The 13845-nt window shown below is 41.7% G+C and overlaps 2 protein-coding genes across 2 annotated transcripts; one reads left to right on the top strand and one right to left on the bottom strand.

The window, feature by feature from the left end:
• Positions 1-3339: 3339 nt before the first annotated feature.
• Positions 3340-6867, bottom strand: LOC106808545 (transmembrane protein 14C-like). The gene is made up of 4 exons (XM_014811306.1): positions 6778-6867; positions 4925-5026; positions 4469-4556; positions 3340-4042 (listed from the first exon to the last, which is right to left on the bottom strand). Exons 1-4 carry the CDS (start codon positions 6848-6850, stop codon positions 3988-3990), a joined length of 318 nt encoding a protein of 105 aa, XP_014666792.1. The 5' UTR covers positions 6851-6867; the 3' UTR covers positions 3340-3987.
• LOC106808544 (nuclear inhibitor of protein phosphatase 1-like) lies at positions 6646-13359 on the top strand. The gene is made up of 8 exons (XM_014811305.1): positions 6646-6668; positions 7008-7108; positions 7294-7354; positions 9299-9452; positions 9659-9867; positions 10078-10225; positions 11549-11613; positions 11881-13359. The coding sequence occupies exons 1-8, from the start codon at positions 6663-6665 to the stop codon at positions 12211-12213; spliced, it is 1077 nt and encodes a 358-aa protein (XP_014666791.1). The 5' UTR covers positions 6646-6662; the 3' UTR covers positions 12214-13359.
• Positions 13360-13845: the final 486 nt, after the last annotated feature.

The following is a 13845-nucleotide window of genomic DNA, read 5'->3' as shown; positions in this document are numbered from 1 at the left end:
TCGGGGGGGGTTCGTTCGAACCCCCCGAACCCCCCCTGGCTACGGGCCTGACATTGTAGCAGAGCAGAGAAATCATGTGATTTATATGCTCTTATTGTAGTTCGTGTGCTCACGTGCGTATCATGCATGTGACCGCTTGGCGCGTGTTTTGTCAACGCCCGCGTTAGTAGCCATGGTCATTACATTAAAATTTTCCATTGATATATTATAGTAATAAATTGAAAGACGAATATCGTCATACACGCACCACATGATCCATGAATGGAATCCACGCAAATAAAACAAATAATTAACCCCACGTGCAAAACAGAAAAAAGCGTGACCGGTCTTGATACACCTCCGGAGTTCCACCTATATAAGGGGGGATAATAAGGCACGCTAAAATTAACGATGTCTCCAATCCGGGTTATTTCCCTTTGTCGCAAAGGTATAGGAAGACAATTTGGGTGCTTTCTCTTTTGGGGTTTCGTGAAGCACAGCAGGAAATGTTGCTTGTCTACGCGCGTGAAAAATGGCGGGGAATTCCGCACAGAGATTTGTAGGATATAAAAGTGCAAGATGATGTTAGGACTCTATAAGCATTTTCAACCAGAAGGAGAAAGCACAGAAAGAAAGCAACGACAACTACCAGCGGTATGTATGAAATTTGTCATGATCATTGTCGTAATTGTATGTAAGCTATATGTAACTCGACTATAACTACATATACGGGGTAGTATGAGCCTATGAGGACGGGTACTCACAGTACAAAATTACAAATCGGTAATTGCACGCTATATAAGTATATGTCTACTATATATGACAAAATACCTCAAAATAGATAATCATTATGCATTTTTATTGTCTAGTGAATTGTCTTCGTACGTGACGAAAATACCACAAATCGCAATAATGAATATAAAGGTGAGAATTTAATTACGCACTGTTATAACTTGTAATATATATATATATGTTTATGAAATTAATTGATAATTATTGATAATTATTGAAATTCGTTTAATACAATTGGGTTAATCTGTGTAAAATCTACATGTTTAAGTGCATCATTATCGCACTATCGTATTCGACCATGCAATGAGGCGGCTTAAATATTTCGCAATGCCAACATAAAAACCAGATAACTTCTGTCTCTAATTGCAGGTAATCTTCCAAGTCTCACTCGCTACGGCACTACTCGGCAGTACGCTTGCCGTACCGTTACGCACAGCGGTTCGTTCACTGGGACGACCGCAGCAACATCCCGTGTCAGAGCACGACTGGTCTTCTCACGTTAATTTGGGGAACGTGACGCAAACGAAGAGCGAGATTCTTGGCAGCCGTCTGACGTCACGTTTGCGCGAGTCGCTTCTTGCCATGACAACGACATCTACGAAAAATCAGCTGGGAAGAGCGCAGGCGGAGGCAGTACACACCGGGGCGCACACTGACGCAGTATCCCAGACGACGCAAGAACGAAGCGCAACCGTCGACGACACAACATTACCGACGACGCAATCGCACAGCGGCGTGACCGCGGATGACGCAAAGACGACGTCAGCCAGTGAGAAACCCTTACTTAGAATCGAACGCGACGCAGCGACCGTAACTCCACCGTGCAGAGAACCGAGCGAGGAGCTACTCGCCGCGCAGCTGGCCGCCTGGATCTCTGAATTCTCGTCGAATTACGGCAGCGGATATTTCGCGACGAAGCGGCAAATCAGCGCCTGGTTCTCCGACTCCGATGCGATCTCGAAAGAGCCGGTCGTGCGGGACGCTTCCATAGGTCGATTCGCACTGACGAAATGCACTGAGAACGCGGGAAGTAGCGGCGAGGTAGCGCAGCAGGCGGTGTGTCGGTGGGCGTACGCGGTAACGGAGGACGACACGCGCTATCCTCGCCACATGCTGACGTCAGAACGCTGCGCTGGCTGCGACGGGGTAAGTCGACTTCTATTATATACTCAGGAACCGGCAGCAGAACCTTCGCGTTACCATGCCCAGCAGATGAACTAGTACACGTATAATATATATGTGTGTGTGTGTGTGCGTGCGTGCGTGCGTGCGTGCGTTTGTGTGTATATTATCATTGTTATTGTTGTCGCTATTATGGACTCTTGATATATAGGCCTATATATATATATATATATATATGACATTTCCTTTTTTCGCCAGACGGCTATCACCTACACGTTTCCAGTGCTGCGTCGGAAAGAAAATGAATGTGACCAGAACGGACACAACGTCTACGCGAAATGTTTCCAGGACATAGACATGGGCTTTGTCATCGAGTCTGAAAAACAGATGTGAAATTGCTGGGCCTAGAACTAGAAATTCCAAAACAAGACTAAGAGTCAGACCAGCGCCGCGCAAGAACCACGAAGAAGCAGTGGATGAGTGAAGCAAACTTACATTGTCATTGTCACATAAGATAAGATACGCTAATAAGATAATGTAAAATAATACGAGATAATGACATAAAAGAGGCGTACGCTAGAAACTCGCAAGAGAAAGATTACGGGTTTTCCTACATAGGCAGCTACACTGAGTGAGCGAGTCGGTATATGATAGCAAGAATGAACGAGCGAGATTGAGACTACGAAATGGATGACTGAACCCATGTGGGCAGATTTTCGTATATATATTTTCTAGGTGCGCGCACGCGCAGCAAGAGTACGTAATAAGATTTTATTATTATTGCTTTACCTCATATATTATTATTATTATTATTATTATTATTATTATTATTACGTTGTTGTTGTTGGTGTCAGATTGTTATAGGTTTGCCCATTAGGATTAAGATGGCACTACAAACTTTGTTGAGGACTTATTACAAAATTGATTACCTGCAACTTGGTTAGAGAAGCTGCACTACTGCAAAAAATACACGTTGATTATATCACACGATTTTGGATGAAAAAAAAAGCCTGATGTAAATAACCTTACAAGTATGTGTAAGTCACCATGTAGTATATATTCTTGTAACGAAGTATAATTAGTACGCTCATATATGCACTACTTTGTAAAACTGTTTATGCCATTTACCTGTTTGTAACATCACTGAACTAAGTTACCATCACAGTGTTGTAGATATTCTGTATAACGTATAATATAATGTAATGTTCATATGTGTTTCTGGAAATAAAGGACATTATAAAAAAAAGAAGTCATCATGTAGTTAGCTGTGAAACCCTTGACATAGACCCAGCCTTGCTACACTATGCACGTTGACTGATTAATCACCTACGCAGGAATTTGCTAAGGCTACGGACCCCTTGTAAACAACCGTCTTAGAATCTTGCAATGTAAACAAGTCTTGAATTTTTTTTAAATAAGTAATTGATACTATTAAGAACCTTTAAATACTATACAAAATATATAAATGTATTTTATTATTATTAACTATCAATGGATAATTCCCATCTTAATTATAGTTATGCAATTGATTTTTTTAACGGTATATGGATAAACAAAAAAGCAAAACTAATGTTATCACAGCGATCAATCAGGATCATGATCAATTAGGAATACTAAAACATTCAATGCTTACACTCTTTCACAAGTAACCGTTACATGCCACCTACACCTATTTTCTATCCACCCTTATGTGCCATTAATAATTCCCCCAATACTGTGACAAATTCTTGTATAACTCGGACCAAAACCAACACAGGTAATGATGATTAGAAATGAAGTGATTACATGATACATCCCTACACCGAAGCTAAATCTCTAGAATTGGATAAATTCTGATGAACCATAAATTATGACTGATTAAATGATTACCACCTGATATATCTGATGATTAATGCTGGCATTTGAATAGAAAATTGTAATAATCCATCACCCCCTTTCTACCCCTCACTGCTGTGCCATTGTCAGTTGCCAGTTGCCTATTATATACTGGTGTAAAATCCGTAGGGGCATATATTTGGAACAGGACAAGTTAAGGCGCAATATCCGTAGTCCGGCTGTGGTTGAATCCTGTCTGTAATCACATCAAGATGACCTTCACTGACGATTTGCAGATATCAGAACGTAGGCTAGCCTCACCGCGTTCAACACGCTGAAATATCAAGCAGGTCCACAATCACATTGAATCAGCACAAGACACGCTGCAGTGCTGATTAAAGTTTCTTTTAATGATGTTCTAACATTCAGCGAATCCTGCCCATGTTTCTGCAGGTCTCTATTGCATCAGGCAGCCTGTCTATCAAGCATTCCTCACAGAGATAGACGGCTTTAATCTGAACCTTCCATAAGGACTCTCATAAGCCAAGAGTGATAATAAATCCAATAGACAGCATTATTGACATTTTAAATTTATAGGTCTACAGCATGGAATAATCACATACTTTCATAGACTTCATACAAGTAAATTAATACATCTGAGACATGATAGTTACTATACAGCCATGATAAGATTACTATATTATACACAATTCTTCACCTATTATGAAGTGTTTGACATATATTTTTACTCATAAATTACCTGAGAATAGTCATCAAGCCAGCCGGCATAAATTTCCATGACCTTACAAACCTTGGTCCCATGACACCAGCCAAAATGCCAGAACACACTGTAACAAGTTATTAATAAGGATTTTTATTAATTAACATTTTAATAATTACTAAATAAGATTAATAATCATCAATTGAAGATCTCTACATAATATGTGCATGTTATTAAACTTTTAATATTGTTATTGTTATATTTGTATTGTTATATCAATAAAGCCATATCTGATAATTAACACAACCAAGTTAAAAATCACTACTCAATAATAACAACACTGATTGCATCTATTGATAAAATAATTCAGTAGGAAACACAGTTTTGAACAAGCGAATAAAATTTAATTCAGAAACCATGTTTTTTATTAAATGTATTAATTGAGCTTTATTATGCTTCATAAATTAGATTGAAGATTACATTTACGATACATACCTAGAGCTACCAAGACATTTCCAGCATTTTGTGATGTCTGATATGCTCCAAATAATAGAACGGTCCCAAAGAGTAGACCCATTCCAAGTGAAATGGCACTGCCTGTAAAACGAGCATCAAAGATAACACAACAGTCAACACAGTTACACGAAACACATGAACAGGGAATACACCTTTAAGGCTTTAAACTTAGAGTTACAGATGCATTAGTCTTATAACTGAGCTACATACACTAGTATTGCATACATACATTGTATAGCTAAATTTGTTTTTATTTACTCCTGATATTAATCATTGTCAGCATCATTTTTAATTATTGAGAAACGTTATTGCAGAGTCGGTGCCGGTGTCACGGTCTAAGATTACCCCAGTCTGAAATTACCCCAGCACGTCGTGCGCATGCGTCAGTAGCCTTGCGTGTAAAGCGCAGTAGCATTGGGCAAATAAGACTGCTGCGGTGGCAGTCAGCGCTGTACCGTAGAGTTTGGACCGTAGTGCCTGCGATAACTAATACATATACTATACTATCATAGCTCATAATAAGCAGGAGATATCAAATAATTATGTTACGGTCTACTCTTAGCATTTTGAGTTGACAACGAGTGGTTTTGAACAATGTTTATGTTCAAAACACCACACCGGCAAACTACCGCGAAGATGGCACACAGCCACACACTCGTTCTGTGACTAGTCAACATTGATTAACTCGTCCAGCCATATGCAAGCACCTAGAAAAACGATCATAGAAAGACGAAATAGGAAAACAAGTGCCGCAGAGCGACAGCGCTCACCTGACGGCAGGTGTTCTGATGCTAAACTCTCTGGCAAACGAATCAAGAGCACCCTCCCATCGCCGCGTTCGCTCTCCCTCGTTGTCTCCCTCATTCTTTCTCTTTCGCTCTTGCTCTCTCTCCCTCTCTCTCTCTCTCTCTCTCTTGCTCTCTCTTCCCTTCACGCTCTCTCTCTCGCTCGCTCACACTCACTCTCCCTCGTTGTCTCTCTCTTTCTTTGTCTTTGTCTTTCTCTCTCTCTCTCTCTCTCTCTCTCTCTCTCTCTCTCTCTCTCTCTCTCTCTCTCTCTCTTTCTTTGTCTTTGTCTTTCTCTCTCTCTCTCTCTCTCTCTCTCTCTCTCTCTCTCTCTCTCTCTCTCTCTCTCGCGCTCTCTCTCTCTCTCACTCTCTTCCCCTCGCTCTCTCTCCCTCTCTCTCGATTTCTCTCTTTCTCGAGGCGGTAGCGCTGCCGGCCGAGACTGTGCGACCGATTGTCTATACAGATGTCTGATTGTCTATCAGACTGATTGTCTTCTAACCCTAGCAAGACCGTTTTGTGGAGCTAGCAAGGCGTTAACGTTTTTATATAACTTCACATAAATGTTTATACTATATGTTAATTCGGGTGGCACTCCGGCAGCCCATGTTTATAGTATACTATGTTAACTCGGGTTTCCCAGCAGCGGCCAGCGATGGTAGAAAATTATGAAAAATTGCTCTAAAAAGCTGCTTGTCCGGCGGACAAGCTACCGGACAGATCTACTTGTCCTCCGTGGTTAGGATTAGGGTTAGGGAAATAAGGCCATGTCTAGCACGGAAGTATGACTGTGGAATCTTTCTGTGGAAGATTTGGACTTTGAAGCGTACGAAGTGACTAGTGCTGCCACGTAACGGCACCCTCCTTCGACGCCCGTGTTCTAGCAACACGCTCTCACTCTCAGACCGTGACACCGGCGGCGGCACTGAGTGATGGCTGTTAGTGTTACTGTGTTATGCTCATTTGGTCACATGAAATATACGCTACATCAACATATATAAGGCACACTGGCCTCAACACTGTTGTCGGCTTATTAATATAACGTACCAGCTTTGACATAGCCAATAATCCCTCCAACCATCACCGTCGCCGCGTAAACATAACCGAGTACGTCTGCCATTGCGCCTACTACAGAAGAGTGGCATCGTCTTCACGCAAATTATTTATTATGTGGACTAGTACATTTTTCCGTAAAATTAAATGTTTTTATCTTAAGAGAGAATTTACTTAATAGTTTACTATATTGCGAGTAATGTGAATAACAATATAATAAATAGGGACGGGATCGATCGTGTGAGAGGTATTACAGCATGGCCGCTAAAGAAGTACAACAAACACCAGCCGTTGTAAAACCAGCTCCGTATGATCCTCCTTCATGGTAAGAAATCATGATTCATGCATTTTTATGTTGGCCTGTCATGTTGTGCATTGATTAAATAAAATAGCATTTGTTATGTTGTTCATAATCGTTATGTTTCGTCAGTTAATCTACTCGGTAATTTCGTGTGTAACTAACACAAATATTGAAATAATGTACCGGTATGTTTATGTCTTGAACTTCAGGGCTGGTAAATCATTGGTTGGCCTTCACCTGGATGTAATGAAAGATGGCAAAATGATTCAGGTATAAAAAGCAAATGATCCAAGACATGTTGCTGTTTAAGTGAAAATATTGTAGAAGTTAGAGTGGTTCAGAATTATAATACTAATAGTAATACTAGTAGTAGTAGGACGTGGATATTCGTCCGAGCATCGGACACCTGTTCATATGCGCTATTCGTCCGAGCAGTTGTTGCGCATGCGCTGTTTATGTTGTACTACATAAATGTAATATAATGCTAGTCTATGGAGTCGCCTACTCTCTAACTCCAACCCGAACCCTAACCCTAACACGAACTATAAATCGACTCGGTTTGCTTATATACGCGAGTGATAGTACCAAACACTATCTATGGTGTATAAACACATACGCAACGCATGTATGCAGGGGCGTCACAGCCGTAAGGCTGCCGTAGCAAAACGCTACAGGCCCCCAGCCTAAAGGGGCCCCCAAACTTTCAAAATAGCTTCAGAATGCTGGAAATAGCATTTTAGAGCGTCTAGATTTCAAAATTTTCTGGGGGAGACACTCCAGACCCCCCTTCACACTTCCTACCTCCGGCACGAGTGCTGTGCGCCTGCGGCATGCAACATGAACAGCGCATGCGCAACAACTGCTCGGACAAATAGCGCATACGAACAAGTGTCCGATGCTCGAACGAATATCCACGTCGTATTAATAATAGTAATACTAATACTAGTAATGCTTATAGTCATAGGGTCTATGTCCCTCTGGCAGGGTACTGCTGGAACGTACCCTGGTAACTATCTAGCTGATATGGTTAGGGTTAGTGTTAGGGTTAGGGAGTACAGGCTTCCATTTTTAAGGGGCGCGATCGCACCCGCGCTCCACCGCGCACCCCAAATTGTGCCATGGTGCTTGCATCATCGCGCCTCATAAAAGTGGTTGAAATATCACGCACCAAAAGTCCCTTAGTACTACAAATACCAGGAGGTAATACTAGTAAAACTAGTAATACTGGCAATGCCACCTGTCACAATTATTACAAAGGTTAGCGGACACACAACAATTTGTGGTGTGTGAGTAACTGAACGTATGACAGAGGTACAGGTTACTACCCTCTGGTTTATACAACTAGACAACAGCATCCAAATACAGGTACTTACACGGTAGCCACAAGTTACCTGCTCGTTTTCCACTATACGTGGCGATAAGTGGTTTTCTGCCGACGTGAAACAGTCGTAGGGCTGGAGGGGCTACATACGTGGCTACTACGTACAAGTAATTTGGCTAGTTTGTTGATGGATTGTGATGATATTTCGTGCTGAAATATGCAGGTACATGGATTAGTGTCTCTAAGTCTAAGGATGAAGATCAGAATAAATAAAACAAGTTTATTTTTACATCCGATCAACTCTTTTATTAATCTGTGTGCTAGTGTGGGGTTGTTGGATGAAAAGAATGTAATAATGACGAAGCCATTGAATGAATGAAGGTGAAGATGAATGATAATGAGTAGATTGACATGACATCCCAATTTTCGTTTTGGATTTCACTCTAGACTGAGGATTGGTCATGATTCCATCGTCACACCCCAAGAGGCATGATGGAGAGCCCTTTTAAGGGTGTGATTTTTAGTGGAGCTCTCCATCATGCCTCTTAAGGGTGTGATTTTTTAGTGGAGCTCTCCATCATGCCTCTTAAGGGTGTGATTTTTTAGTGGTGCTCTCCATCATGCCTGTTAAGGGTGTGATTATGGAGTGTGAAAAGACCCCCTATGGTGTCCTAGGGGAGTCATTAGTAGTCCTCCTGTACTTTTCAAATCTGAAAGCCTGGGAGTAGGCGTAGGCGACTCCCTAGACTCGTTAGTGGAGTAGGCGAGGTACGGTCCGGCCTGTTAGATAGTAGTATTTAGTACCAGGGTACGTTCCGGCAGTACCCTGGGGGACATAGACCCTCTCAGCAATAGTAATAGCACCTGTGATTCTTGCTTTCATCTTGTAACAGAAATTAATGATTGACGAAAAGCGATATTACCTGTTTGGGAGGAACAAGGACGTCGTTGATTTTGTCACAGACCATGGCTCTTGCTCTAGAGTGCACGCTGTTCTTCTTTGGCACAAGCATCTCAACAGAACATTTCTGCTAGACCTTGGAAGCAGTAAGTATAGCCACAAGTGTGAATTTCCGGTACCTTTGTTATGGTAGCTTGCAGAGCATTGTTGCCCTAACAGTTGGTATAGCAGTCTTTTAATTATATTATATCGTTATATGTTAATGGTTATATCTTGCTAAAGAAAATCACTGCTTCAATAAGCTAGATATCCAACCTATTTGGTATTTTAATAAAAAATCTTGGTGTTGCAGCACATGGGTCTTTCCTCGGCTCAATCAGGCTGGAATCACACAAGCCACAGCAGGTTCCAATCGATTCTACGATTCGATTTGGTGCATCAACACGCACTTACATCATACGTGAGCGACCAAATAACCTCGGAAAATCTATTACCGATGATACTGGGGAGGAGGTCGAGGGAGGTCTTTTAGGGCTGCCGGAAACTGAGACTGAATTGGAGGTGAGTAGAGAATATGTCGAGTTTCAGCATTTTCTCAGTAATGCGTTTCACATTTCAAACTAAGTATTTCTTGTGCTGCAATCTCGAAATACTTGTGGTGACACACTATCAGCAATAACCGGGTGTAAGGTCATTATTAAAACATGCCGTCGTAACTACACCAAAAGAAGGATATTGTGAGGCTGTCAACGAGTATAATCTCTTCCATAGAATCTAACGGAATTCAACACAGCTCACAACAGGCGTGTGACAACATTTGGAATACAGGACACAGAGAATGAAGGAGCGCGTCCGTTAAAAAGAAAGCGGAGTAACAGTCATGTAAACTTCAGTCCTGAAGATGAGATCATCAATCCAGGTATTCAAAGAACGAATGAGAACTAATGAATTAGTATTAAGAAGTAAACACGATTGCATTGAAGAAAAAATGTAGTAGACAGTCAGCACTAGTGAGCCACTGAGCATTGTAGACTCCTCCAGCCACTTGTGACTCTAATGTGTATCCATGCTGTCCAGCTTTAAAGTTTAAAGTGAGAGCTTAAGTTTGGAATAAATACTCTAGATACTGCCATGAACAAATCTATACTCTGTACATGTGAGCATGCTATCTGTTGTTTTTCTGTTGTGATGCTATTTCAAAATTGCCATGAGGTTCTACAATACATTCTTGTATTCAATGCCATCTAGTGGTGATTTTTGAATATTCTAAAATGGCATCATTGCAGGAACAAAACTGAAACAACTCTTGCATGTTCAGGGTAAAGATATGCTCACGATATTGTCTATATTTACATGCATTCAACTTTAAACATCTATACATATCAGAAGTAGATAATAGGGAATGAGTGTGACTTCAATAAACAAGGGAAATTCGTCATTTACTAGCCTTAGAATACCTACGATTTACTACGCGTAACTCAACCAACTTGAGCTCAAATCGTACATAGTACATTCGCCTAGAACGGACGACACGATTCTCCATTCTGTTGCCAGCAAACCGAATGTATAACCCGCCCAACTTGAAACAAAAGGCAGCTACTAACGACTTCTTGCGCACTCTTGTGCTCTCGGCGATGCGGTGTGGCTCGCTGGGAGATTGGAGCTGGAGCTGCTGCTAATTGCGGTGGGCGTGCGTGCGTGGGGGGCATACCAGCTGTAAATAGGTCAAAGATTAGATCGCCGAGTGTTGCGTCAATGTCCAATCTCCCAGCGAGCCACACCGCATCGCCGAGTGCGCAAGAGTCGTTAGTAGTTGCCTTTTGTTTCAAGTTAGGCAGGTCATACATTTGGTTTGCTGGCAACAGAATGGTGAATCGTGTCGTACGTTTTAGTCTGTATCTCCAGATTGCGGGTGTATATGAGGAAACGATTTTGCACGATGCTAGGCGAATGTACTGTGTACGATTTTAGCACAAGTTGGTTGAGTTACGCGTAGTAAATCGTAGGTATTCTTAGTAAGGCTAGTAAATGACGAATTTCCCTTGTTTATTGAAGTCACACTCCTTCCCTATTATCTACTTCTGATACATATGAATTTACAGTTAGGGTGGTACGTATGCGTCCTGGCAAAAATCTGCAGAGTTCTAGAATTTGCAGTAGGGTCACAAAGAAAAGCAAGTAATTATGAATTCGAATGATGGAAAAAATGCATGTGCCCTGACCATTATTGTTTCATTTACAGAGGACATAGATCCATCAGTGGGAAGGTTCAGAAATATGATTCAGACAGCATTTATTCCGAAGAAGGTAAATCCACTTTAGAGCCATCATTCAGTGTACTGATGGTGCATTTTTGTGCCAATTCATTCAATATGGTTATCAGCAGTCACGACAAGCATAAGCAATGCACAGTTCTGATTATATTATGACTACATGCATTATCAGTGGCAACACTGAACTTACTTTCTTCTCCCCAACCTTTCGTAAAATAAGACCGTTCGACATTCAACAGCAACACGACAACACTGACGACATGACGACCTGCTCTTCATAATCATTTCTCTAACCTTTTAGAAAATGAGACAGGAGGGACAAACGCCGGGTTCCACGGAGACCTCCTCTCGCCACCTACAGCCGCACTATCACGACAACCTGTACAGCGATTTGCCGCATCCCAACGAAGGCGCGGCGCCCATCGCCTCGGCACTGCCGGGGAAGCTTGGCTTCTCGCTTCCAAATCCCGCTCCCGAGTTGGAAACGATGGACGCTCACGTTCCCACGATTCATCCGGCCGTGGTGCTGCCCTCCATGGTAGCCGCGTCCGGCGGAGAGGACGAACCGAAGAAGAAGAAGTATGCGAAGGAGGCGTGGCCCGGAAAGCGACCGACGCCGGCTTTGCTTCTCTAAGGAGCAGGTAGTGCTGCAGGAGAAGGCGATTCACGTAGCTAGTGTGCTGTCGTGAGTATAGCCGAATCCTGGCACGATTGTATATAAAACTGATTGTATTTGATGTATTCCACACGTGACATTACAAACTGTCCCAGCAGTGCACCAGTATTTACATGTCCTCACTTGATTCCGTGTGCGTACAATTATGTCGCATGGTTGCCAAAAGATTGCCAGTTATTTTGCAGTGGTAATACAGTTTTTAGGTTCTGCCTAATACTGTACACATGCAGTGAGGACATATATGGTATCTGATTGACATTTGTTTTTGGTTTCTAGTACGAGATATTTTATTGTATGAATCTAAATTGAGCTCGTGTATAATTAAACCAATGGAAATTGTCAAGCCTTGTAAAGGCGTGGTTTTTTTTTTATGTCAGGTGCTTTTGCATTTGGAGTGGTTGCTTCGTCTATATTTCATAATGCTGTAATGCGTGTCAGTTGCCAGTGGCCCTGATGTACCATATTTCATAGCTTATAGACATCACTCATCTCAAATTTATAAAGTAATGAGTATATTCCCACTAACAGGTTTGTGCTCACCATAAATAAGATCACACCCTTCATTTTTACTATTATTTTACCCCCCCCCCCCCAATTCCCTTATTTCATAAGCCCTCCTCAATATCAGCATTTGTTAGTATATACTGTAGGCTATTCCAATGAGGTGTATAATATATCGTGCCGTAAGTAAAAGTCTTGGCTGTAATAGTGTGCGCTACCCCAACCTCAAGCTTATAGGATACAGGGTGGTTTTTTTTACACACTATCCGAGAAAAAATGCATTATATAAGGTGTGAAATGATAACATACCTCTGATCATATTACCCTATCACAGTCGTGTCAGCCGTTCCATTATTCATACATTATATTATTTATCTGTAATGTAGTTATAATAATTGACAGTGTTTCATTGATCACTCGTAGTACTTCCAGCTGAAAAATATTATTTATAAATGTATAATGTCCTATATGAAATTACTTTTATTGAAAATTACAAAACCTGTACATCACGAACATGAAAGGTAACTCGTCCTGGCAGTACCCCATGCATATAGCATCTGTTTTCTAATAAATCGTTTGTAAATAGTGTAGTATAACAAAATTGGTTATTTCTAGTTATTTAAATGCGTACGTCTACCAACGTATATGATATCAGAAGTAGATAATAGGGAAGGAGTGTGACTTCAATAAACAAGGGAAATTCGTCATTTACTAGCCTTAGAATACCTACGATTTACCGCGCGTAACTCAACCAACTTGAGCTCAAATCGTACACAGTACATTCGCCTAGCATCGTGCGAAATCGTTTCCTCGTATACACCCGCAATCCGGAGATACAGACTAAAACGTACGACACGATTCTCCATTCTGTTGGCAACAGATCGACTTCATAACCCGCCTAACTTGAAACAATAGGCAGCTACTAACGACTCTTGCGCCCTTGGCGATGCGGTGTGGCTCGCTGGGAGATTGAACATCGACGCAACACTCGGCGATCTAATCTTTGACCTATTTACAGCTGGTATGCCCCCCACGCACGCACGCCCACCGGCGTCCAAATGTTGTTAGATTCTCGCGATGTTGTTTGCA

Source organism: Priapulus caudatus, unplaced genomic scaffold, assembly GCF_000485595.1.
Source record: "Priapulus caudatus unplaced genomic scaffold, Priapulus_caudatus-5.0.1 Scaffold284, whole genome shotgun sequence".
NCBI lineage: Eukaryota > Metazoa > Priapulida > Priapulimorpha > Priapulimorphida > Priapulidae > Priapulus > Priapulus caudatus.
Note: the sequence above shows the minus strand (reverse complement) of the source record. Positions and strands in the feature narration are given on the sequence as shown.

Bases quoted from the DNA above. Each gene is read 5' to 3' on its own strand.
- LOC106808544 (XM_014811305.1), top strand. The intron at 7,109-7,293 runs GTAAGAAATCAT...CTTGAACTTCAG, and splicing joins CCGTATGATCCTCCTTCATG to GGCTGGTAAATCATTGGTTG. The intron at 7,355-9,298 runs GTATAAAAAGCA...ATCTTGTAACAG, and splicing joins AAGATGGCAAAATGATTCAG to AAATTAATGATTGACGAAAA.
- LOC106808545 (XM_014811306.1), bottom strand. From the start codon at position 6,850: ATGGCAGACGTACTCGGTTATGTTTACGCGGCGACGGTGATGGTTGGA. The intron at 4,557-4,924 runs GTATGTATCGTA...AACTTGTTACAG, and splicing joins AAATGTCTTGGTAGCTCTAG to TGTGTTCTGGCATTTTGGCT. The intron at 4,043-4,468 runs GTAATTTATGAG...TTGATATTTCAG, and splicing joins GGCTTGATGACTATTCTCAG to CGTGTTGAACGCGGTGAGGC.